Source organism: Phytophthora sojae, assembly GCF_000149755.1.
Source record: "Phytophthora sojae unplaced genomic scaffold PHYSOscaffold_6, whole genome shotgun sequence".
Taxonomy (NCBI): Eukaryota; Oomycota; class Peronosporomycetes; order Peronosporales; family Peronosporaceae; genus Phytophthora; species Phytophthora sojae.
The window spans coordinates 3,699,221-3,723,469 of NW_009258120.1; the positions used below are offsets into that span (position 1 = coordinate 3,699,221).

Sequence of the window (24,249 nt, forward strand, 5' to 3'; positions counted from 1 at the left end):
ATCGGCCCCGCTGACATCGGACAGAGCGGAGCAAAAATAACTTTTGTATCAGCTTCTTCATGCAGATGCTTGACCACCGACATACAATACCCACCGAGATTTGAGTCCTCTCGGATCCAAACTGCACGCCCGTGCTCTGGACGCTTGAAGCAGCAGCCCGAGATCAACGGATTCGTGCCTCGAGATCAACGGATTCGTGCCTCGTCGGCAATCCGCAGCCATTCACTGGCGGGCGTCAGTGACGACTCGTCACGGCGAACTCCATTGGGGGGGGGGGGGGCCAGCACAGATAGCCGGGCGGCGAGCTTGACGTTGTGGCGCCAGTCGGTCGACTCGCACGCAAAAATTGCCGAAGATACCATCGAAGCTGTAGACAACCCTCTGTGCCTAGGAGTAAGAGTGTCAAGTTGGTCCTGTCAGCGAGTCTCTGCTGGCAGGAACAGAGCGCACTGCACGACCAAAGTGAGGCAGATAGCAGCGTAATATGGCGCGGTACCGTACGAGCTTGGTCACTCACCGTGACCCCTTGAAGGAAGACAGCGTCAAGTGAACCGCATTCATTTCCATTTTACCGCGAAGGTCTGAGTCGATCCACTTCAACCAGTCCCGGTTGAACCCATTTTTGGCGAGACCGCCTGGATACTTTAACTCATCCGCTCCAGAAGTGGTCACTCATCCGCTCCGGCCACAAACAGCAAAAAAATCACTGGTCAAAGATACTTCTTCAGGGCTGGCGACCCGTTCCAGTCAAGCTCGGATCCACGCACGGGTCATCGTTCAATTTGCGGCCAAGCACTACAACTACGTATTAAACCCCACCAGAATGAATGCCTACTTTGACGAAGTCCCCACCTCCGCGTCACTGCTCATGCAGTGCGGCTACCGCAGCAAGGTCTGCACCAACCTCCGCGCCACTAAGATTGACGGAACTCTCCATAAACTCTGCGAGTTCCACCGCCGCAAGGCCAATCTGAACCAGCAGCGACTACACAAGCGGAAGCGCGAGAAGCGGTCCGCCCAGCAGCTCTGTGAGCCAATGAAGGAGGTTGCGCCTGCTCTCGATCCCCCGATCAAGAAGCCTCGCCTCGGAGTGGAGCCGATCGTGGACCCGATCATGCACTCGCCCACTGAAGGCTACTGCTACTACGGACTCGGCGCTACGCAGCACGCGTCTCCTGTGGGCGCGAGCGAGTTCTCGTTGCAGCGGATGGGGTCCCAGGACATGGACTTTTTGGAGCTGCTGCTGCTGCTGGACATGCAGACACTGCCCCCGCTCGAGTCGTTCTTGCCCAGCGCGAGCAGCGCGGACGGCAAGAGCTCGATCGTCGTGTAGACAACCGTGGAATTGCAGTGGAAAATCGTACAAATATAATGCGCTCTCCTTGTCAAGTCACAACGCTCTCCCATCGTAAATTCCTGTTCAAGTCACCGTTGCTATTTATTTTTCTCCCTCTCTCTCTTCTCTACCAGCAGCGCCTGCGTCTTCCACTGCGACGTGGTGAAGCGATCCTCATCTCGAGCCGAGATTCCCGACCATGGAGCAACGAGCTCCTCGGCCTCCCATTTGCGCTCGTTGTATGCATCTGTGGACGCAACTCGCGACTCGATTCGATTGGGCGGATTCTTGAAGTTGTGTAATCGCATTCGCCCCGATCGTCAGCGTGTACCGTATAAATTATATCGCGGAGATGGGCGACGTCCACCTCTCTGAAACACTGACTGGCGCACTTCGCCCGTAATGACGTGGCTACGCCTGCAGGCAGCACCGCAAGCCAAACCAAAGCCGCCAACAAATCGTTGCCGCCGACACAGCGCCGCCTTTAGCCTTTAACCCTTTGCGGGTTATCGTTGTATTGACCAGCACTGTTGAACTCAACTCAACTCGGTGGCAGCCAATGCAGTCGCCACACTGTGGAGTCCACAGTCCACAGTGTGGACTCCGCAGTCTCCTGCAGTGAACCTAAACGGCCAGGGGGCTCCGCTGGCCAGCAAGCAGCCCGCCGGGCGCGCGCTGATGACTTGACGCCGAGGACGCCCGGAGGACCTCAAGACTTGAGGTCCTCGAGTCAAGTCCTGGGGCCGGACGATGGAATTTTGGCGTGCTCGGCCGGGGCGCGTTGACGCAACCTTCCCAGGCGCGCTAGGCGGCGCCAGCAGAGCCCGGGCGGCGCGAGCACAATTCAAAATACCGCGCGCAGAGCCGGCCGCGGCGTGGGCCACACCAAGATCTCTGTGGTCGGCAGCATACTGGGCGCAAGTTATTTCCGGCTCATCACCCCGGGGGGGTCATCAAGCGTCAGGGTCATCGCGAAAAGTCTGACGACCGCGACGGTCGGCAAATGCCTACACGGTGCAGAGCCGCGGCGCATAATAGTACTCGGCCGAGCTGGAGCTAGAGTCGCCGAAGTGTTGTCAGTCATTCCGGAAAAAACGCTCGAGCCGCTCGGACGTCGCCAGCCCCACACTCACTCAGACTAAGACGCGACACGTACGTGCTCGAGCCATGACGCCCGCCGCCCAAGCCCACGCCCCGCTGCCCCGCGAGCTGCAGTGCGCGTACCGCAGCAAGTTCTGCGACGCGCCGCGCGCCACCAAGCTGGACGGCACGCTGCACAAGCTCTGCGACTTCCACCGGCGCAAGGCCAACGCCAACCAGCAGCGGCTGCACAAGCGCAAGAAGCGCATCCTCGAGCAGCAGCAAGCCGCCGTCGCCGGCCAGACGCAGACGCAGACGCAGACGCGGGACCAGACCCAGCCGCGGGACCAGACCCAGCCGCAGACGCCGCGCAAGCGCGCGCGCACGAGCGCCGACAGTCCGCAGAGCGTCGTGGTCGGCAACTTCGACCTGCTGGAGATGCGCATCCTCGAGGTGCTGCTCTTCGGCGGCTCCACCGACAACGCGCGACAGGTGCCGCCGCCCGTATCCATGACGGCCATGCTCAAGGACGAGAGTCTCGTGTGCCCCGTGTCGCCCACCACGCCCTCGGCGCTGACGCTGCCTGCGCCCATGTCCGTGCCCGTGTTCGACGACGCCTGGTCGGTGACGCTCTAGCCCCCCCCCCCCCGTGAATTGAATTGAGGGACTACTTTATTCCGAACGCCAACTAGTCGTACGTGCATGCATGCGATCAACTACTATACCATACTAAATACAAAGTCGAGTCGTACCAGCAACTAAGTGAGTGACAAGCATTGATTCATTGTGTGTGTGTGTATTTGGACTTCATTACTTAAAGTCATCACAAACAGGTGTTTCTAGGTCAAATTGGCCTTCTATCTATCGGTCTCGCGTGCCACTGGAGCTCCAGTCAGCAGGCTGGTTCATATTCAACGTCGTGCAGCTTATAAATGAGCGGTGGTCTTGGTTTTGGACTCCTGACAGCGGTAGTAGCGGTTTACGAGGTGCGACTCGTGCCGAGCAGCGCCACCAGCAGCTCGATGTCTTCGGGGTTCAAGTCCACGGGCTCTTCGAGCGGCTCGGGGATGTCCGGGATTTCAGGCAGCACGTCCCACTTGTCGAGCTCCGTGTCCGTGTCGAGCTCCAGAGGAATGTCGGTCTTGAGGAACTCGTCGAGTAGCTCAATGGCCTGGAACTCCTCACCGTTGAACTGCATGGCTGCGAGCTGGCGTTCGAGCTGCTCCTGGCGCCGCTGCTCGCGCAGGCGACGTTGCATGTCTCGCTGGGTCTTGTTCGCCTTGATGCGATGTGTCTGGCAGAGCTTGTGCAGCGTGCCGTTGCGCTTGCGCGCGCGCTCGTTCGGGCACGGCTTGCTGCGGTACGTGCAGCGGAGCTCCATCGGGATGACGCCGTTGGTCTGGCTCATGTCTGTCTGTACTGGTTAGTGTTGCTGCTCGGAGGCAAATGTTGTTGTGCCATGACAAGTGCACATCCTCGCGGCGCGCGTTGCCGCGCTCCAAGAGGCAGACACTTGTGCATGTTGGGCAAGTGCTGCGTGAACACTATTGTGAGGCACACCGAAGAGCTCAGTGACGAGGCAAGATACTCGCGCCGCTAGGATTGGTAGGCGATCAGATGACGGATATCCCTTGTGAATCCATCTGCAGTATCCCTCGGTCCATCTTGGGACTAAAAATCGAGAGCCCGCTCGCGGCAAATCGCGCCTGGGATCGCTAAAAGGCGAGCCGACCTACTCACACAGGACTCGGATTTTCGGGCGAGCTTCACTCACGGCCTTCACTCACTCACCGCAAACGCTCATCGCCTTCACCAAGTGAGTCCTCCAATGCGAATGCAACGTTGCAGGAGATCGCCGTGACCCGCGTGAGTAACGCAATGCTTGCTTCAGCCGCAGCACCCTCGAGTAAGCACGAACCGTTTCAGCTCGCGGCCAGCTTCACGCTGGTCATCTCCGCCCGAGGTGACCACTTGCTTGAGCTCACGCAGTACTTGCCGGGGCGGAGCGCTACATGCATCTGTAGGCGAGGTCTGCAGCATTGGCAGCGCCGAAGGCGCCCCTTGGAGTAGCTCAGTATGCAAACTGCAAGAGGCAGGGTGGCTACACTTCTGGCATTTGATGTTCAGCGTATCCATGTGCCCCGCTTCAACTTAGCATATACAAATGTCAAGTAGTATCGTTTCAAAACTACATATCCTGTCCAAGCGAGCGCGCCCACCCATAACGCCTATCCTTAACGGATCCCACTGCAACGTTCGAGGAAGTCGACATGACATCATTAGCGGATCCGCCGCGGTCCGCCCAGGGATCTCATGGCGCTGGCAATTTTGCGCTGGATTCGAGGTGGCTACGCGCCTCTGCGCGCCCAAGAGCCACAACGCAAAGCGCTCTCTAGCTCACAGGCAGGTCGGCAGGCAAACTCTCGCGTGGGCTTCCACGATCCAAACAGATGCCATTGTGACGAGCCACTGCTGGCTGTACACTGTCTTTCCAGCGGTATTTTGATCGGGTCAACGCCAGCGCCAGCAGTAGCAGCACCAAGTGGAAATAGAGCGCTCACGCGCTCAATATAGCGTCACTTATGGCCAGCGTGGAGCGATAAGACTTCAGCCCCGTACGTAGCACTTCAACATGACTAAATTTGGCGCTCGCGGTGGCTCGGAATAGCTCCTGACTTCCTGGTTGATCGGCATGGGACCGTGTCGGCCGCAGAGCGTGTCCAAGGTCAAAAGCCAACTGGCCTCTCAGCCAGCAAGCTCGCACCTCGACTCGACGATGCAGGATATGGACTCGGACCTGCTCAACTTCGACACGTTCTTCGCCCCCAACAATGACGAGGGGGTCGAGGGTACGTGCACATAGTAAATAACAATATATTTGTACGAATTCTAATCAGAGTGCTTTAGATCTGTGGGACCTAGCGGCGGCCACGGGTGTAGGTCAGGACGACGATCTGCTCGATGCTGCAGAGCTGGAGCCTCTCAGTCCGATACTCAAAGAAGAACCGAACGAAGAAGAACAGGCTCAGGTTCAGGTGAAGCAGCCTCCTGATAATAAGCACGGGCTCAAGCTCGACACCAACCTGATCAACAACTCCAAGGAAGGGTGGCTGGCGCAGTATGAGAACGCCAAGGCCAATGGCACGCCCACGGCCACGCTACCAGCACGCTTTGCGTTACTCTCCACTACGTGTGTGTATGAACCGGGGTTCACGACGTCACCGCGTGGTAAACGCAGGATCAGTCAAACACTTCAGCAAGCGTTTGAGGTGCAGGATGAAGATGAAGGAGAAGACGAAAGAGAAGATGGACAAGAAGAAGGAGGAGAAGCAGCGGATGGGGACGATGAACCGTTCATGCTTTCGGATGACGACGACTACAACCTTCCTGTGTTTACTGATGCGGAGCTTAATGCCATGGTCGAGTCACCGTCCAAGGTCTCAACGACTTCGACGACATCTCCAGCGCCTTCTCCGTCGCGCGGACTCAGCGACGCAATGCTCCATACTGCGGGGCAGAGCGCCCCCGACGTGATCAGCATGATCAGCTCCATCTACGACAGCTCGCAGAACTTCCTCGTGGCTCAGCAGCAAGCCTTTGAGCTCTCGAACGCAGCCAACAGCGGCGCGAGCAGTAGCAACTCCGTCGCTGCAACGATACTAGGCACAGCGAATCCAGCGCTGTTCCCCGCTGCACCGGTTCTTCCGTACCCTACAGCCACTGCTGCGCCTCCAGCCACCGGATCAAACGATACAGCTGCGACCAACAGCGCTCAAGATCAAGCTCAGGTTCCGTTCGACTACTTCTCACCGTCAGGCTACGCCGCAGCAGCGAACCAGTTCTTGGACAGCTACGGACAGCAGATTCAGCCATTCTTCCTGAATCCAGACGCGCTCTCGCCCGTGACGAAGGCAGCGCTGTTCCCAGGTCAACTTGGTCAACAGATCCAGGCCCAAGCGAGCACCAACGTGCAGCTCGCTGCGGCCATGGCGATGGCCAACTCAGCAGCTGCAGTGAACACGATGAGGAAGATGAACGCCAGTTACGGCGTCCCGATCGCCCCCATGCAGCGTCGAACAGGTTCCATGCCCCCGACCACGCAGATCAAGATCGCAGCGCCGATCAAGCCACGACTCCCAGTCCAGCGCGCAGCCTCCGCGACTTCCGTTGTGGCGGCTGCCACTGGGAACAAGGTCACTCGTCTAGCCATCACGCCGGACATTGCCGACTTCAAGCTCGTCCAGATCTTCCACCAGTTCTGCGATCCCGTGACGAAGGTGCTGACGCTGCCGCGCTTCCAGCAGCTGCTGCTCCACCACCACGTGAAGGAGGAAAGCTCCAGTAGCTCAAGTGACTCCAAGCACTCGAACGACGCGAGTTGCTGTGGGTCGACCCCAGCGGCAGCGAACGCCAACGCAGTGGTGACGCCCAATGCGCAGACGCTCTTCAAAGCGCTGGACATCAACAACGTCGGTCATTTGGATCTGGAACGCTTCATGCACTCGTTCCAGATCTGCAACCGCTGCACGGAGGCCAAGCGCCGAGCCCACCAAGCTTTATGCGCTAGTCAAGGACAGACCTTCACGCCAACAGCTCTGGAACGACAGTTGATGGAGGACGTCGCGCCTGTGGTTGTGCGCGTAGTGCCCACACGCTTCGAAGGCCACAAGGTCAAGAGCTGTGAGCACTACCAGTGGACCTGGTGCGAGGGCTTCGAGAAGACTGGCAACGAGAAGTGCCGCGGCACCAACCGCCACGACAAATGCCCAAAGTACCTGGCCAACTGCACACTCTGGAAGCACAAGCTGCCGCCCAAGAGCCGGAAGCCCAAGATACTGATCGAGAACGTCGACTCGCCCACCAAGAAGCTCAAGCACTTCTCCTAAATGAACTTTGACCATGGACTTGAACGTCACGGAGGACTCTACATCTACCTACCTATCTATCATAAAAGCTATCAAATGCACGCGCGTTGGTCCCAAACGCTCAATACCAATACGTCAACGTTGGTCAATAGTCGCTTAGGTACTGTTCCAAGCGGCGTGAAGACTCAAGGGCCGCAGGTATCCGACTGTGGCCAAGCCAAGCTCAATCGGCAGCGGAGATACCATCCATACGAATGGGGAACTCGTGCTATTGCTGCTCCAAGCGCGAGCGCACGGTTGAGGACCTTCTGGATGGCTCGCTAGAGGACAAACTACTCGGCAAGCGCGACGATGACGCAGAGGCCACAACGGCTGAGGAGGAGGCGTGGCGTCAGCGGCGTGAGCAGCTCAAGGACGAGGCGGAGCTGTCGCTCGACCTCTCGGATGATAACGATAAAGGGAACAGCAATGCTGCGAAAGGAGGCAAACCGAGTGGCAGCACCAGCGTCGACCATGGGACTTTGATTTGGGATCTGAGTGAGCGGAACACGGTTCTTGCTGTTCGCAAGGAGACGACGGAGTTGGTGGAGGACGAAGAGGACGACGAAGTGTTCGGCAGTGCGAAGGAAGACGCGAACGGTGATGAAGAAGAAGATCAGGACCAAGAGAGTAAGGAGCACGTGGCTGAGAGCGAAGAATTTGACGTGGATCGACTCACGCAGCTCTCTGCGAGGTCCGCGGAGGACTCGTACGCGTCCGTGAACGAGTACTTCCGCGGCGACGACACGCGGGTCTTCCGGGACACAGAGATCGACCGCGCTACAGTGGCAGACAGCTTCATGGGCACTACAGTGACGGACAGCTTCTTGGATGCGTCATCGACAGCGAACCGCAGCTTCCATGTCGACGATGACGACGAAGTCCAGCAGCAGCAGGGTGAACAGCAGCAGAAACAGGAGCAAGACGACGAGCAAGTTGACGACGAGAGCAGCCCCGACAAACGTCGAAGCAGCTCTGGTGCGTCGTCCTCGTCACGCCGTCGGTCGTCCAAGAAGAAGTCGCGTAGCAAGAAATCCTCGCGTAAATGAGCCCCAGAAGCTTAAGGAGAAGCGATAGGACGACGAAGCTGTTGTTGCTTTAGGAAAAAATTAAATCACTTGACCCCCCGACGCCTTGCCTAGTACTAGTCGTAGTCGTAGTCGTAGTCGTTGATCACACTTCCCAGACGGCTTCGGCGGGTTGCTGTGTGGAGCTCACGTATGTCGGAGGGGTGTACTTCTGGTGCGACTGCAGCTCTGACGCGGACGGGTGGTGGATGAGGTTGTAGGAGCTCCAGCGCTTCCAGCTCTCGTCTTCGACCACGAGCGGCTCCTTGTTGTGCACGCTTGGATGTCGTCGGGGATGGCAGCAGCGAGCCACTACGCTGCTGTAGGCTTGACCCATGCCGGCGAATTGCTTGAGATGGTATCCGTCGCCGCGCCGCTTCAAGATCGATCCTTCAAACCGTGATGACGTAGGTACCGTACATATTTGACGAAACGTATTGTATGAATTCGATACATATTCGAACTGTGATAATGTATTTGTATCAACGGTACACCCAGTTGCCGTGAAATGACAAGTAAATGCCAAGCGACCCAGTCTACTGCTGGATGGCAGCGCTCAGGAACTTCTCCATCGTCTCTCGGATCTTGTCCAGGCCCGTGGAGCTGATATCAAACCAGGAAGCGTCCAGGTTCGTGGTCGAAGCTCCCGTTTCCGCCATGTCCTCGTCCAGTCCGTCCTGGATGCTCTGCAGCACCGTTCGCACCGACAGATTGAGCGCGCCGCCCTCCTGCTCGCTGGGGTCTTGGGCCGCAGCATTGGACTGCAGCATTTCCTCGGCGGACGGCTCGTTCTCGCCCTCCAGCAGCGTCTGGAACCTGATCACGACGCTCTTGACATCGGCGCGGGCGCTGACAGAGACGCTGTGACGAACCTTCGTGCACTTCTCGTGCAGCTGGGAAGCTTCGGCAGTCGCGGCTTCAGTCGAAGAGCTCGAGCTTCTACGCGCGTGAGCCGCCCACAGCTCCTCGATCGAACTGGTGTGGGGGACATACGCGCAGACCGTCTTGGCGACAATCGCGAGCTGGTTGTGCAGCGGATCGCCCTCGTAGTCGCCCCAGAACTCCATCGGATTGGCCGTATTGGCGGCGTTCCACACTCCAGGCTCGCCGAAGTCGCCGGACTGCTTCATGTAGTCGTTGTACGAGCGAATAAAGTTGTTCTCGTTGAAGCCCGGGATCAGTGCAGTCGCCACGCGAACGGTGACGCCGCGCGCGCGTCGCAGTCCAGACACACTCAAACCCGCGCCGTGGACGCGAGGGTCTAGCACCAAGCAGGCCATGAAGTGTTCCCCCACGTAGCACTCCATGCGCTGCAGGAAACTGGTGCTTATGGCGCCCGAGTTCCCGTCGAGAAGCGGGGAACGACTGGCAGCACCGAACAGCCAGATCCACAGCGCCAGCATCTGGCCAGACGTAGCGCTCTGCAGTTCACTCAGCGCCGACAGGAAGTTGAGCGGCGCAAGAAGCTGCGCAGTGTGACGCAGCGTGTTCCACGCCATATCGCTGCTGCCCACATCTACTAACTGACGCAGGATGGCTGACGGCGTTGACGAGGCCTGCTTCTCTTGCTCGATCGCTGCGCGTAAGAAGGATTCGAGACGAGTGGCCTGCTTCACTGCCATCGCGATGGAGCGCCAGCTTGTAACCGAGACTTGAGCGAAGGCGCTAGCGTCTCCTTCGACATCAGCACTGTCATTCTCCAAGAAGACCTCCCGGATCACACGCTCACGCAGCGATGGCATCACGTGCAGGGCATCAGCAGTAAGAACAGCGTTGTCGAGCGCCTCCTCCAGTGACAGACTGGTGATAATCAACTCGTGAAGTAGCAGCGCCGTCTGCTGCGTCATGCACACGCCCGTGAGCGTGAAGGGGTTGGTCGGAGCGCTGGAGGTGCGTAGCAGTTCCTGGCGTGCTCGAGCGTAAGCGCCCGACGTCGGCGTGACCATGAAGACCTTAGTGCCGGAGTTTGAGCACGGCAGCGACGACAGCGCCGAGAGCACTTCAGCAACGTAAGGCGACGCCGCGGCGCCGTTACCCTCCGCCAGTACAAATCCATGTCGCCACTCATCCAGTGCCACGTACGTCGTTTTCTTCGCTTCACTATCGCCAGCTCCAGTGTTATTGATCGCCAACGTGACCGCGTTCGAAGCAGCTAAGGAGGTGCGGCATTGGTGGTCGTATTTCTGCGCAAGGCGATCCAACACCTCCGTCCGCGCGCGAGCCGCAGTCAACGGCAAGTTGCCCGACGCCGGACGCAGAATCTCCATGGCTTCACGGAACGCGGCATTGTCCAGCAAGCTCCAGGGTGCGTTCGTAGCGACCAAAGCGGTCGTCAGCTTCTCTTCAAAGCTGCGGATGTTACCAGCCTCGCGCATGGGCATCGGCTTCGGCGCAGGGGCCTGAGTCGGCGTCCTCAGAGCCGGCGACTGCTGCTTGATCGGTAACGCCTTGATCGCTGCCTTCTCAGGGGTAGCCACGGGCATGGACTTGACCACATGGGGGGCCACTCTGGTCGGCTCAACCGCCTTGGTCAAAGTGTCCGCAATGGCCACAGTGCCCACCTTGACAGCCGCCTCCTTCTTATTCGAGACGAGTCCCGCAGCACCCGCGTACTTGGCCTTGACGTCCTCCGGCGCTTCCGGACACTTGGCGGACAAGTGCAGCTTCAGACGTCCGCTGATCTGCGGCGAGTCCTCGTGGCAGTACAGGCAGCGCATCTTCTTGTGCTTGGTGCCGGGGGACGCCGGGACGTCCTCAAAGTGCTCGTAAACTGGTCCGCGCTTGCGACCCGCGGTCTGTCGCACCTTGAGGACACTTGTAGTTGAAGTTGCCGATAACGTGGCTTCCGGTGACGTGGTCGCGTCCGCATTGGTCGGCGCCGAGGTGGTTATTGTTACAGTAGCCGGTTCCAGCTGCTGCGCGCGGAACATGTCCTCCCACGTCGGGTGCTTGATGCGCAGGTGCGTCAAGAGGTTCGTGTAGCCCGTGCTGGCCGCCTGCGTGTACACGTTTTGGCACAGACGGCAGAGGTGGCGGTTGGCGCCGCCCCCCAGAGGCGCGCGCTTCTTGCGGCCGCGCTTCTTGGGCGCGTTCGGGTCCTCGGGCGCGGGCTCAGGCGGCGGCGGCGCGTCCGCGTCGAGCACGGGCTCGAAGAAGAAGCTGCAGACGTTCACGGAGCTCGCCATGGTGGATTTCGGGCGGTTCGAATTGTGTGGAGGGAATTATTGGAAAACGAAATCTGGAAAGAAATGGGACTTTGGACCAATGAGGAGGGGTTATGGTGGATTGGGGGGTTGTGATTGGATGTAATGGTGTTTTTTGGTAAATAAATTGCTTTGCGTAAGTAATAATATGACTATTTTATATTTCTTTTTTCGCATCAAGTTTATTGTCAAGTTTATTTTCTTGATCATGGGGGATGCAGGTGTGCTCCGACGGTTTTGTTAATTTGTTGATAACTGTTCACAATACTACATGAGTGACAAGATCTCTAAGCTTTTTCAAGCGCCCGAAGTAGCCTCGTCTTCGATTACCGAACACTGATCCGGACGCTGTGCTATCGATCCGTTGCATCAGAACCAAAGTGCTCAACAAGATGCATGTTCTACTCAGCTACGGCGCATAAGATCACCAAGACTGATGACTATTGATAGACAGCTACATCGATCCCTTCCTGGATGAAAGGCGGTATTCCTGCTTTTGTCGAGCTCCGTCCTCTTCAAAGCGTCGAGCGATGTCGCCGTATTCACAGCTCAAGTCGCCGCCCATGACGTCGACATCCGAGCCAAACCTCGCCAAGGAACTGGACTGGAAGGCCGAGTACCTCGACAAAGATGGCGTTCTGCGGCGATCGAGTTGCGTGACACGCCGCATGATCCAGCGCGGCGCATCGATCAAAAACGCAATGGACTTGACCACGGACGACCAAGCGCACACGTCGATTAAAGCGCGGACTCTGGAGAAGCGCAATAGCCGTCGAGCCACGATGCAACTGGCCGCTGACGCCGAGCGCAAGCGTTCAGCCAACGCCTCACTCAAGTACCAGGGCAAGTTCAACAAGGAAAAGTGGCTGGAGGACGTCAACCTGCGCGCGGCCGAGCGCGTGGCCCGTCAGCACCAGCAGCATATGCAAGAAGTGGCGGAGCTCACCAACCTCGTGGACTTGACGGAGAACAACACGGCCAAGTCACCGTCACGAACCAACACTTACGTTGACGAGGAGGGGAACCTCCGTCGTCGAATTTCCACCCCACCTGAAGTTCTTCAAGTAAACCAGGAGGGCTTTGTCCCAGCGCCAGAAACTCCACCGCCACCAGCCCCCACCACAGTTGAAGAACCACACGAATACTGCTAAGTAGAGGCCACAGTGCATTCTTCCATGAGTTCGTTCATTTTGATAAATAAAACTAGCAGCAGTATTCATCATCCATCGTCGGAAAGAGAGATTTAAGATCTTGACTTCGAGAAAATGTTGCTGAAGATAGCACAATACCCGATGCTGGTTCTCTTGGATCATATAACCACCCTGGCTAAATGTGAGCGCTGACGACCTCCCCTTTCCCCATGTTCTTAGCCGATGCAAATGAGTGGGGCTGCATCGGTGCGTCGCACTTTGTTTCACGACCTTCCATACTCAAAAGCTCGAGGTTTTCAACGCCACTTGGACCCCTTGCAATCCGCAAGATGGAGCAGCTACAGCGTTCGCTATCGGAAAGACTCGCTTCAACTCCACTGGAGACAAACGTGGACTTCATTGACCAGGACGGAGTTATTCGCCGCTCCTGCACTGTCACCAAGCCAATGCTCATGCAAGGCGCTTCCGTCGGGAAACTGGAGTTCCTCTCAACCGAGTTGGACGACGATAAACCGCAAAGTTCCGCAGTGCTCGAGCTCTCGAGCGTGCGCTTATCACCTTTGGCCACGCGCTCAGTGTCCGAGTCGGAAATGAACCGACCCATTCCTCGCGAAGAGCGTGTGCGACGTTGTACGCAGTTCCAGCTCCAGCTTCGCGAACGGAAGCACAGCATTCTGGTGGAGCAAAATACCCGCCACGAAGAGCGATCACAACTCTGGCACGACGCCTCTGAGCTCGATCCAGACGTCGAAACCACAAGTGAGAACACCGTGCGAACGCCGTCTCCGAGGTCACAAACCTATGTCGACGAAGACGGCAACGTGCGCCGCAAGAGCTCCGCCGCCTCTTTCGGTGCATCACGAGATACTTCAGTATCAAATGACCAAGGCACGGCAACCGTGGATGGAGATAACGCGACACCGAAGTCTCCACCTTCACCCATCGCCCTCGTATTTGGCCAAGGCAAAGCATCGCCAACACCTCCGCGAATTAGTGCGTCACTGGTGCTGGAGTTCGCGCAGACAATCAACGACAGCTAGAGGAAGCAGCTTAATCCATTTATCGATAACACAAATCTTCGTCTTCGTTATGGTCGACTAATTTTGAAAAAGGGGTATTCTTGGCCGGTTAGCAAGTTGCCAAACACCACGAAACCAGCATATTATTATCGTGTCAGTACTTCATGAGTGCAAATGCAGGAGATGCCGCTGATGTCGACGTCGAGGCCGACGCCTTATACCACGTGCGACTCATCCATGGCTGGCCACCGCTCGGAAAGTCTCCACCGCTAGATAAACTCCTTGTCTCGTCATTTTACGGCCTTCAACTGGAGCTTCGCGGAAAAGCCAGAGACTTGTACGACTCGCGGAGTTCCATCACGTTGTTCAATGACGGCCAATCCGTATCGAAGACCGGGGAGATCAGGAAGGCGGCCACAGCTCCACTGCATCTCGGCCCCCCGTCACCAGCCATACTAGCGCCTTTGGAGACTATCACCGGTCCATTCGAGTTGGTCGTTCTCAACAAAATGCCTCCTCCAGCATCCTATACAAGTAATGAGGACATCTTGGCGGCCTTGCAACAAATGGGTCCTGTGCAGGCGGAGAACACGCTGCTGGAGATCAACGGGGAACGTATCGTGCTTGACTCGAGCTCCACTGGGGCTGACGTGTATCGCCGACTGTGGTGTGTGACTTCACGTGCGTCGTTGGCCACGCCCTATGAGCTCACGTTTCGGCGACACGACTTGGCCCAAGCATCCGCCAAGATCGTGCCGTTCGCAAGACGGAAAGACGTGCAAGACGCTCAGCTCGCCCAGCTTGCAAAGATTGAAGCGCAGGAGGCCGCACTGCCCATCGACATTCGCCGTAAGAAACTGTTTATTTTCCAGCAATTGGACTTTGAGCGGGAGCATTACCTGGTCGCGCACGTGAGCGGCCCACTTCAGCAGCTACAGACCAGCATAATGGGCGGCGGTCAGTGGCAGGCGTATGAATACGGCAAGACGATGTGGTACTTCCACGCACCTACCGCGCGGTTGTGTGCCCAGCACCCGCTCCGCTGTCATCCAGAAGCTCGAGAACTCATCGAAAGGGTCCAACAGCAAGTCCAGCAGGCTGTGCGGCGACTGCAGCGGAAGACCAGGTCACGACAACGTCGAAAGTGCTTGATGGCTGTCATCCAGGCCGAGATAAAGCGACGAGAGGATGAGAGGCGGAAGGAGCAGCAACGACAGGAAGACGCGGTGCGTCGGGTTCAGCGGCGGATTCGAGGGTATCAGCGATGGAAGCGGTTCTTGGCCATGATTAAAGCAGCAAAGCGACGACAACAGGAGCTTCAAAGAGAACAACAGAGAGCAGAAGAACGGCAACGCGAAGAGCAGCGAGCGGAGGAGAACCGGCAGATGGAGCTGATGAAGCAGGAGCGACAGCGACTACAGCAGGAACTTACCGAGCTGCAAGCAGAGATGCAACAGCTTCGGCTGCTCAAAGAGACCAAATTACCGGTGCAGACGGAAACGCAGACCAGTGCCCGACGAGATGAGAGCGCCATTGAGACGCTGAGGAAAGAAGAGCAGCAGCGACTTCAGCTGCGTCTTGAAAATCTCGAGGTGGAGCTGCAGAAGCGGAGGGAGATAAAGCCATCCAACGAGTCAGAAACGCAAACCAGTAGCCGCAGCAGCAGTGGAAATGACGTCGAGCAGCAACGAGCACGTCACAGAATTGAGGAGTTGGAGCTGCAACTCCGCCATCGAGACACCAAAGAAGTGGTGGAGTCAGAAACACAGACCAGCGGTCGACGTGGAGGCAGTTTACGGGATGAAGGAGTCGATACGGGAGACGATCTTGAATGGCAGCGGTACTTGACGCTGCTGCGTGTCGCAGTGAACAAGAAGAAGAAGACCTCCCCAAAGAGAAGCCGACAGACGCAGACTGACAGCATCGACGGCGAAGACACTATCTTGGCCTCGTCAATGTTTCGAGCGCCGCAGCATGCGGTATCCTTCTCACCATCGTCTCGTAAATTCACCGGAGAGTGGAAAGGTTTTCCGTCGTGGCAGCGGACCAACGGCAACAGTAACAGCGGGTATAGCAGCAACAGCAGCAGCACCGCGAGTCTCATCACGCTCAAGTCCAGCCTCGGCCAATTCGACGAGCTCGACACCGTGTCACCTCCGACACGTACATTCGAATCCTTCTTCGCCCCCGACGTAATGATGCCACCGCAGGAGCGTCCTCCACCACCTCTCGTCGAGCAGCCGTGGAGACAGGATTCCACTTTCTTGCCGCTGAAATCGAGTCGAAAGATGCTGGAAATCACGCCAGTCCACCAGCCACTGCATGAAAAGGAAAGTCCAATTAGACCCATGGGGAACGCGTCATCCTTCGTAATAACTCCAGCATCCAGCCCCACAAATACAACCAAGCTTCCATACATCACTCGGAGGCGGAAGAATAATGCGTCATAGAGACATAGTTTCCCGTCGCCATCAAAATAAAAGCACAAGCAACACGTACGAAAGAAATCCAACGGTCTGCCTGTTATCCATCACATGTTCTCACCTGCCCATGGTCGGGATGACAGGTCTTCCTCTACTGGTCATTTGCTCCGTCGGTTAGTTGAATGGACCATCCGCCACGTACGAGTGTTTGGTCAAGACAGCTACTGCGATCGATCTCGATTCAATTAGTTGTTCTGCTTCAGCTGGCGAACGTAGTTGCTGAGACGATGCTGGGCCTTGTTGGCAATCTAAAACATAGTAAATCGGCACGAGTGAGTACACTGAACAGGGCAGTCTGCACGTCGTACAGCTCAAGCGAACGTACCTCGATCGAGGGGTTAATGGCGAGCAGAGCGCGGATGTCCTGCAGGGCGAGACGGTAGCGCTCCAGACCCTCGTAGGCCAGCGCGCGACGCAGCAGCGCCTTCTGGTTCTTCTCGTCGTACTCGAGCACGTGCGTGCAGTCGCGGATCACGCCGGAGAAGTTGCTGAGCTGCTGGTTGCAAGCCGCGCGGTTGTTGTAGCACGACAGGGCCAGGGCCGAGCCGGGCTTGTCGTTGCAGGCCTCGATGGCCTCGCCGTAGAGCTCAATGGCCTTCTCGAAGGCGGCGCTCTTGAACGCGTCGTTGCCGCGCTCCTTCAGCAGCTCGGCGGGGCTCATGCCCGAGCGCTTGGACTGCTCGGCGCGGGCCTGCAGCGGCTCGATCTCCGTCACCAGGCGGTTCAGGTCGGCGTTGTTGAAGTCCACGCGCTGGCCGGCGCGCAGCGTGGCGAGCGCCTCGTCGTACTTCTTCAGGCCCTTGAGCGCCACACCGTGGCGGTGGTAACCTGCAACACCGTACCGTAAATTTTAGTCAGCTTCAACTCAAAATTAAAAGGAAATCGCTTGACAACTCGTGGCTCGGAGCGCGCGGCACGGTAGGTAGGTACCGCCGGAAAAGGGCCCAAGTGAATGAGTCATCCATCGTCTGATAACGCCACGTACCCTTGACGAACTGCGGGTTCAGGCGGATGCACTCGGCGGCATCGTCCGCGGCCTCCTGGAACTTGCCCCAGCCAGCGTACGCGGCACTGTGTGCATGTAAAGAACAGTGACGTCAGTGTTAAGACGAAAGAGTTGACGGGAGAGAGAGAGAACAAGAAGACAGCCCGGGGGACCATTCTTATTGCGTGATCACTCCCCCTGCTATTGGGGCTGTTAATTGAGTGGACGCACGCACGCACCTGCGGTTGGAGAAGTAGACGTGGTTGGTGGCGTCGATCTCCACGGCCTCCGTGTACTTGGCCACGGCGGTCGGGTAGTCCTGCTTCTTGAAGGCCTCGTTGCCCTCGCTGTTAAGAGGAGGAGACGCAGAGTTAATTAGGCGGAGAAGGGGGTGGAGCGGAGGGAGAACGAGGCCACGCACTTCTTCTTGGCGTCGGCGGCGGCGTTGACCATGGTGTTCGCTGGCTGGTTTGGAGTGTGTGTGTGTGTGGCTGGGATCTGTACCCTTGCGTACCCTCGTACCCGACCTAATTTAGGTTTTATAGCTTCTTAGTTTAGGTTTTTCATGACTTTCCGTCAGCTTTTGGCTCGAAATGACGGAAAGTCATGAAAAACTAATTTAGGCTTGTAGGTGGCCACCTAGAGCGGGGTACACATCGGGATACACTATGTGTGTAAACCACATTGTATTAGGTACACTCCGTGTGGGAACCACATTGTATTAGGGACATTTCAAACTTTGGGTGGTGCACCTTAAAAATGGTGTACCGTTTCTAAGGTACCGATCTTTTAGCCAGAAAAACCAGGTTATGCAAATCGGAGCCGAGCGCCGCTCCTCGTCAAATTCGGAGATGTTGAGATGTTGTGCCCTTCAGGCACGAATCGTCGAAATTGAGAAGCGCGTCGGTCACGGCAATTCGCTCTGTACTGTACTGACTGATAAGCACTGCTGCCGTAGTTGGTGTACGCGCATCATACAGAAAGAATCCGTGCCTAGTGGTAACGAATTAGTACACTGGTAGTAGTGTAATTCTTGTTGGAACATCCAGCCATTGACCACACTATTCGTGTTATTTATAGTAAACACACGAAATGAACACCTCCATCAAGTACACGCTTCGAACCTCCTCTGTATTTCGTTCCAACAATGTCCCGTACATTATGTACACCTGAGAATGCGATGCGCTCATTGCAGTAGGTGTGATGTACAGGCAGCTGTAGGTCGCTCGAGGCAAATTAAAAAGTGATATTCGTGACTACCGTAGACAGCTAATCGCTCGTGTCCACCTGGAGCAAAATGCACATTGACTACAACGTCCCGTAAACCGTCGTCCCGAAATCCGTCTAGTAAACTACAGCACCCTAAGTTATAAATTACCGTTTCCGTAATTGCACCCCAGTGACAGACGTGTGCCAAGAACTGCCCGCGTGTGGCCTCAACGCATTCACCGTGACAACTTTCGTGCTTGCAGCGCAAAGCCAGGTGATGTACCGCCGATGTACTGTACTACGTGTATTAATATTATAGTGTACGTGTAATGCGCCTACCTTGGCTCACTACTACGGCTTACACGTATGCGCACGTGTATGAGGAAGCGTAGGTTTCTTTTACTTGAGTTAAGTATACTCGAGATCCACGAGTATACTTTAAACAAGATAAAGACTCCAAGTAGCGGGTTTTGGTAAAAGATGAGAACTGCTATTTTTGTTTATGTTTCTGACTTCCTCTAAATGTAATATTCTAAGATAGGAATCTGCCAACGGCTGGTTGGCAGAATTCCAATGCTATGCATGTCGCTCATTGGCTAAGAGATGCTGCTCTCAGCCAATAGGAATCCTAAGTCTCTATGGACCACCCGTCGTGGTGATCCTAAATGTATGTAGCCTTTGGTGTGTCTACACCAAGGTCCAGAAAGTCTTTCAAACCTCTAACAGACATCGCATCTGTTAGAGTAACAAGTGACTGTAGTCACTTGTGCGTGTAACCCCGTTACGCCATCCCCCCGTCAACCACCATTGACCGCTTGGTCAATGTGTGACGTCGAAGAGAGCGTGCTTGTTCCGTAACGAGCACGACGAAGTTGAAGACCCCTGGCGCAGCAGCGGAGAACCTCTCTGCTGCTGAGTAGCATGCGCGACAACGTGCGAAGCGCGTCGCTGCCGCGGGGGCAAGTACCTACGTCTGCCCTCGAAGTGTCTTCGGGCGCTGCTGTTAACAGCAGCGCTCGCATTACGTTCCAGTATGTAGCGCATGGTGGGCTTCGTATGCCCTCACCATGTCCGGGACGTCTTCGAGCAAGACGTTCCGCGGCTCCCATGTATCTTGGTTGGGAGGGAATCCTCTCCAACGGATACGAAAACGAACCGGTTGCCTGTTCGTTCTCGGGATACTGTGACCAACAATCCGCTCAACTATCCATCGAGTTGAGCCGTGTGCGTCACGAATTGGCGGTGGTGGTGGTGGGAACACGCCCCGTGTGTGGTCAACTTGGTGTTGACCCTGATCTCGCGTCTCCCCACGACCGAGTTCCGGTCGTGGAGTAGTTCCAGAGCGCTGGGTTCGGCGCTCTGAAGCATCATCAGGTTGCGACGGCCTCCCAGGCTGCCTCGATCGTTCCGGCCGAGCTGGACCATTAGCTGGACCCGCTGCTCCAGCGCGAAGTCGCGCTGGAGAGGATGACGGCTTCCGCCGAGTCTTCTGTGGTTCAGCCGAGCTAGGTAGCTCGTGCTGCAAGTATGGCTTCAGCCGTCCGACGTAGAACGTCGGATGGAGGCGCATACTAGACGGTATGTCCAGTGTGTAGGCGTTCGTTCATAACGTCCGCAAAGAACAAGACCGCTGGCGCTGTCTGGCGTTCGACCAAGCCATTCTCGAGATCTTGACGGAGGTCCACATCAGCCCTTTTGGTGTCGTAGACAAAGGTGACTCGGACCCGCTGACGGCCGGCCGGACCATTCATGACCTCTCCTTCCCCGTCGGCCGCTCCATCAACGATCACACTGATTCCGCGAGTATGTGTGCTCCTACATTCGAGACGTGTGATGCAATCGCGACGGAAATTCTCCTCCGGCAACACGCTCACCCCAGCGCGGAGGTTAAACTCCAGGCTGGCGACGTCGCCTCCGCTTTCCGAAACACCTGTACGCGGAGCGACTGCGCGTACCTTTTCGGTGGGCGGCTCGAGCCCGATAATGCGCTGGCCATCGGTCTGGCGGCAGCGTTCGGCTGGTCTGGCTCCCCCGCCACGTATGGAATCGTCGGCGGTGCCATTGCCTTCATACACGGCGTGTCGTCCAACCTGTTCCAGCCGCGAGGCCTTTTCAACTACTACTGGGTCGACGACCACATCAATGTTGCTGCCGATGTCGGTTCCAACTGCGCGGACGCTTACATCTCCTTACGGAACGCCATGATCACGGTCCTCGGGGATGGGGCAATTAACGAGGGCCAATTTACCCCCTGGAGCACGCGTTAGAAGGCTCTTAGGCTCATTTTCGACACTGTCGCCCAGACCGTCTCCATGCCACAGTCCAAGATTGATAAGGCCCAAGCCTGTGTAGCAGCGGCTTATGTGGCGGATTCCCTCAGCCGCTCCGACTACCGCTCGCTGCTGGGCCGCCTTCGCCATGTGGCGATATGCGTGCGTTCCGCCCGGCCCTTCCTTCAGTGGCTTCGTGCTCAAGAACGCCATCTTCACCGCTGGCACCAGATCCCTGTCGTAACCGAGCTGAAGCACGACCTCGTGTGGTGGGCTCAAATCCTTTGTTCGCCCCTGCTCAATGGCGTACCGATGGCCCACGGTCGGATCTAACGCCTGACATCGTTGTGGAAATGGATGCCTCCGATAGCGGTCTATGCGTGCTGGTACCCGCGTCACAGGAGGTTCTTTGCTACCCTTTCCGACAAGAGGAAGCCGACCTTAATCGAGCGACCAAAGTGCAGCTGTGGCGAGGCAAATTTGCAAGCTCCCGCAAGTGCCATCTCCAACGTTGCCCGGATATACTCTCGATGAAGTGACCGGACTCAAGCTCCCCATTCCGGAAGACGCTACCGCTGATCTCTCCGGAAGTAATTTTACTTTCACGACAAGTGTGGCTGGGACGCGGTGACAGAAGAAGATTGACAGTCATTGTTTGTATCCAGATTGTGCACTCCGGACAATTGAGCTGCTACGAGTGATGACGCGCTGCGAAGGACGACTAGTTGGCATGCACCAGAGTGCTCATGTGTGTGATGGATGCCCCCGAAGGCATGTGCGTGGTTGCTGTTGCCGACCGAGCGTGTATCGAGGCCAAGCAACGACCCAGAGGCACCGGGATGAGCAGTGTTTCGGATGGACGGCTGGAATTCTGAATTTGGATCGAGATGGAGAGCTGGTTTGGATCCTTGAATCTGCGAGGGAAAAATCCAGTGGCCACCCATCAAGAAAGGTTCCAAACTCTAAGTATAGTCTGGCCAAGATGTTAACGACCGACCAGCGCGACCGACCAGCGCGACCGACCAGCGCGACCGACCAGCGCGACCGACCAAGATCTGTTATGCACGAGGGGTCGCCTGATTCCTTGCGTGTCTCCGGATGTTCAAGATGATCACGGCACCCGGACCCATAGTGAAACCAAGATAAAAGTGAAGCCTGCATGCGGAAAGATAGCTAGTAGAGATCGTCTAGCACTAAAATCAACAGAGAGTTCGTTTTGCCTTGTGAGTGACAAGTCGGCCGGCCAAGCCTCAGGAAGTCATTCCCCGGGCCCGGCGACGCGTTTCTTGCGGATAAGGTCACCTCGGGCACGCGTACGCCCGTTGTGCGAGTCTCCACTACGACCTAGAGATCTAATTGATGGGGACCACGGCGACGCGCGCTAAGGAGTGATCCGCCATTTCATATTCCAGTTGGCGAACCGAACGGTAACCCATTTCATATTATTAACTTGCGGTTTGGGAGGTTGTTAGTAGTCACCCCTTGAACTTGATTGAGAGACTGCTGTGTGGTAGGATTGTATACCTGTGTGTGAATCGGTTAGTCTTCCGGAACGAATTCTAGTGTTCGGCTCCGGGATATTGATTTGAGTAAGCCAGTGAGTTTGGAGCTGACCAGGGTTCTGAACTACGCTTTGTTGACTGGACCGAAGACCCACCGCTCAAGGGTCCGAAAGAATTAGAGCGGCTGTATATCGTGTATAACTCTCTGTGTGTATTGATTGGTGTTTGGGGACGACTCCACCAATAGTCTGACCCCCCAGCCGTACTGACTCCGTTTGGAAACGAACGTGGGCGATTGTAATATTCTGTATCTGATTGATATTGTGAAAGCAACTCAGGTGGTGAACTCCGGACTTACCGAAGATAAACGCTACCTAGAGGGATTACACAAGGTCACACGCCAACTCCGGTCGGGATACTCGTATTCCAATTGGAGACTGACCCCCACTTGGGTTTTCCGTTTGGACTCATCCGACCGCTAGGCACGTAACTATACACCCTGGACGATAAAGGCGTTCACCCGCCTCGCCTCAGCTGGTGCGCGTGCCCGGATTTGGAAGTCTAGGATTTCACCGAGTTGCTTTTTTATATTGTTTTCGATCATGGTTCAGAAGGGTGCGGATTGCTAACTAACTTTCTGATCGTTTGTTAAGTATGACTGGAAGTGAAGGCGCACGTGAAGTTGGACGCGAGGGTCAGGAACGCAGTGAGGCGTCACGCTCGTCGCGTCGAGTGCAGGGGTTGCTGCCTGAAGAGCAGGAGTCTCTGGAAAAATTGGAGAAGACTGCTCGGAAGTCGCGCGCTGCGAAGCGCAAGGCAGCCCGAGAGGCGAAGTCGGCAGCGGGATCTGAGACGACTGCTGAAGCTGGAAGTTCGGGGGCGCACCAAGTGACTCCGGATGAAGCTTCGGACGAGGTTTCGGGAAACCAAGCCGACTTAAAGTCGACCGACTCGGTTCGAGATCCGGTTGGCGAGGACGAGTCCAACCAGGACGAGTCCGAAGAGGCGTCTGCGGGAGGCGCCGACAAGGTTGAGCCCCCAGCTGAGGATCGAGTTTCGGATTCTCCTCAGCCGGAAGAAGAAGTCGAAGCTCTGGATTCTGGAGTGCCGACGATCAAGGAGGAAGGTCCACTGACGACCGTTTGAGAAGATGAAGTGCTGGACGATGCGAAAGAATCTCCGGCTTCGGCTCAAGAACAAGTGCCGTCAACTCCGGTCCCTGAAGTGAAGCCTGACCCAGATGTCATTGATCTGACTGGAGATGACCGAGCTGAAGGACCGACTGAAGAAGTGTCTGGGGCGCTGGAGGCGTTGATGACGGAGGGTGAAGCCAAGACTTACGTGGCTGATCAAGTTCGACGTTGGGAACGGGACGAGTCCGAAAGTGTCCCTCCGACTGTGAAGACTGACTGGACACCGGGAAGTTTGGATTCCGGATCGTACGTCTCTGCTGCTCTGATGACTTCGGTGTATCTGGATCGGCGCATGGCGATGGCGAGTCAGGCCGACGCTTGGATTTCGGAGATGCAGCTCAAGCGGGTATCGTTTGGAGCCGCCCAAGATCTGAACGCCGTCCTGATCCCGCCTGGATTGTTTTTTCCGTGAGAGTGCGCTGCAGTCATTCAGACTCTGCTTTTGAAGCCGGCTTTGAGTCTGTGAACTTGGTCCCTGGTTGGTTCCGAACACGGGCCAACAAGGTGCATCCAGATTTGGTTCATCGAGTGGTTTCGGACTTGTTGCAGTTGCTGGCCGTCGAGTTGATCGAATGGAGACAGTTGGTTGACACAGCCCAAGAAGCTCAGCGCCGCTTGAAAGTTTCTGGTCAGACTGATTCGAGACCGCCACGTTTAGAGTATCACGCTGAAGATCGGGATGGAGATTTATTGATGAACGATTACGAGGCTAATCTACTTGGACGCGAATAAGTGTTGCAGTTGAAGGTAGCTGGACTCCGGAAGACGCGAAGCCCGCGAGGGTCCGCTGACTCAGAGCCCCAACCGAAGCGTCCGCAACACTTGCCGCCGCGTCCAGAAGTCTCGC

The 24,249-nt window shown here is 56.6% G+C and overlaps 13 protein-coding genes across 13 annotated transcripts; 10 read left to right on the forward strand and 3 right to left on the reverse strand.

The window, feature by feature from the left end:
• Window positions 1-823: 823 nt before the first annotated feature.
• PHYSODRAFT_373767 (hypothetical protein) lies at window positions 824-1,054 on the forward strand (the record flags this gene model as incomplete). The annotated part of the gene is made up of 1 exon (XM_009533199.1): window positions 824-1,054. A coding segment is annotated over one exon (231 nt), but the record flags the coding sequence as incomplete, so codon positions are not given.
• Window positions 1,055-2,503: 1,449 nt separating this feature from the next.
• Window positions 2,504-3,052, forward strand: PHYSODRAFT_511356 (hypothetical protein; the record flags this gene model as incomplete). The annotated part of the gene is made up of 2 exons (XM_009533200.1): window positions 2,504-2,707; window positions 2,756-3,052. The coding sequence occupies 2 exons, from the start codon at window positions 2,504-2,506 to the stop codon at window positions 3,050-3,052; spliced, it is 501 nt and encodes a 166-aa protein (XP_009531495.1).
• A 343-nt stretch (window positions 3,053-3,395) lies between these two features.
• Window positions 3,396-3,854, reverse strand: PHYSODRAFT_562478 (hypothetical protein; the record flags this gene model as incomplete). The annotated part of the gene is made up of 1 exon (XM_009533201.1): window positions 3,396-3,854. The coding sequence occupies exon 1, from the start codon at window positions 3,822-3,824 to the stop codon at window positions 3,396-3,398; it is 429 nt and encodes a 142-aa protein (XP_009531496.1). The 5' UTR covers window positions 3,825-3,854.
• Window positions 3,855-5,192: 1,338 nt separating this feature from the next.
• On the forward strand, window positions 5,193-5,886 carry PHYSODRAFT_388440 (hypothetical protein; the record flags this gene model as incomplete). Its single annotated transcript, XM_009533202.1, has 3 exons — window positions 5,193-5,265; window positions 5,324-5,659; window positions 5,750-5,886. Coding segments are annotated over 3 exons (546 nt in total), but the record flags the coding sequence as incomplete, so codon positions are not given.
• Window positions 5,887-6,438: 552 nt separating this feature from the next.
• Window positions 6,439-7,302, forward strand: PHYSODRAFT_511674 (hypothetical protein; the record flags this gene model as incomplete). The annotated part of the gene is made up of 2 exons (XM_009533203.1): window positions 6,439-6,766; window positions 6,836-7,302. The coding sequence occupies 2 exons, from the start codon at window positions 6,439-6,441 to the stop codon at window positions 7,300-7,302; spliced, it is 795 nt and encodes a 264-aa protein (XP_009531498.1).
• A 233-nt stretch (window positions 7,303-7,535) lies between these two features.
• PHYSODRAFT_256167 (hypothetical protein) lies at window positions 7,536-8,369 on the forward strand (the record flags this gene model as incomplete). Its single annotated transcript, XM_009533204.1, has 1 exon — window positions 7,536-8,369. One exon carries the CDS (start codon window positions 7,536-7,538, stop codon window positions 8,367-8,369), a length of 834 nt encoding a protein of 277 aa, XP_009531499.1.
• Window positions 8,370-8,923: 554 nt separating this feature from the next.
• On the reverse strand, window positions 8,924-10,654 carry PHYSODRAFT_511164 (hypothetical protein; the record flags this gene model as incomplete). Its single annotated transcript, XM_009533205.1, has 1 exon — window positions 8,924-10,654. The coding sequence occupies one exon, from the start codon at window positions 10,652-10,654 to the stop codon at window positions 8,924-8,926; it is 1,731 nt and encodes a 576-aa protein (XP_009531500.1).
• A 387-nt stretch (window positions 10,655-11,041) lies between these two features.
• PHYSODRAFT_437719 (hypothetical protein) lies at window positions 11,042-11,572 on the reverse strand (the record flags this gene model as incomplete). The annotated part of the gene is made up of 1 exon (XM_009533206.1): window positions 11,042-11,572. A coding segment is annotated over one exon (531 nt), but the record flags the coding sequence as incomplete, so codon positions are not given.
• A 548-nt stretch (window positions 11,573-12,120) lies between these two features.
• Window positions 12,121-12,741, forward strand: PHYSODRAFT_303366 (hypothetical protein; the record flags this gene model as incomplete). The annotated part of the gene is made up of 1 exon (XM_009533207.1): window positions 12,121-12,741. The coding sequence occupies one exon, from the start codon at window positions 12,121-12,123 to the stop codon at window positions 12,739-12,741; it is 621 nt and encodes a 206-aa protein (XP_009531502.1).
• A 209-nt stretch (window positions 12,742-12,950) lies between these two features.
• Window positions 12,951-13,781, forward strand: PHYSODRAFT_361328 (hypothetical protein; the record flags this gene model as incomplete). The annotated part of the gene is made up of 1 exon (XM_009533208.1): window positions 12,951-13,781. The coding sequence occupies one exon, from the start codon at window positions 12,951-12,953 to the stop codon at window positions 13,779-13,781; it is 831 nt and encodes a 276-aa protein (XP_009531503.1).
• A 545-nt stretch (window positions 13,782-14,326) lies between these two features.
• Window positions 14,327-16,210, forward strand: PHYSODRAFT_511427 (hypothetical protein; the record flags this gene model as incomplete). Its single annotated transcript, XM_009533209.1, has 2 exons — window positions 14,327-14,860; window positions 14,906-16,210. The coding sequence occupies 2 exons, from the start codon at window positions 14,327-14,329 to the stop codon at window positions 16,208-16,210; spliced, it is 1,839 nt and encodes a 612-aa protein (XP_009531504.1).
• A 3,837-nt stretch (window positions 16,211-20,047) lies between these two features.
• Window positions 20,048-20,704, forward strand: PHYSODRAFT_510373 (hypothetical protein; the record flags this gene model as incomplete). Its single annotated transcript, XM_009533210.1, has 1 exon — window positions 20,048-20,704. A coding segment is annotated over one exon (657 nt), but the record flags the coding sequence as incomplete, so codon positions are not given.
• A 2,159-nt stretch (window positions 20,705-22,863) lies between these two features.
• On the forward strand, window positions 22,864-23,814 carry PHYSODRAFT_256194 (hypothetical protein; the record flags this gene model as incomplete). Its single annotated transcript, XM_009533211.1, has 2 exons — window positions 22,864-23,335; window positions 23,450-23,814. 2 exons carry the CDS (start codon window positions 22,864-22,866, stop codon window positions 23,812-23,814), a joined length of 837 nt encoding a protein of 278 aa, XP_009531506.1.
• Window positions 23,815-24,249: the final 435 nt, after the last annotated feature.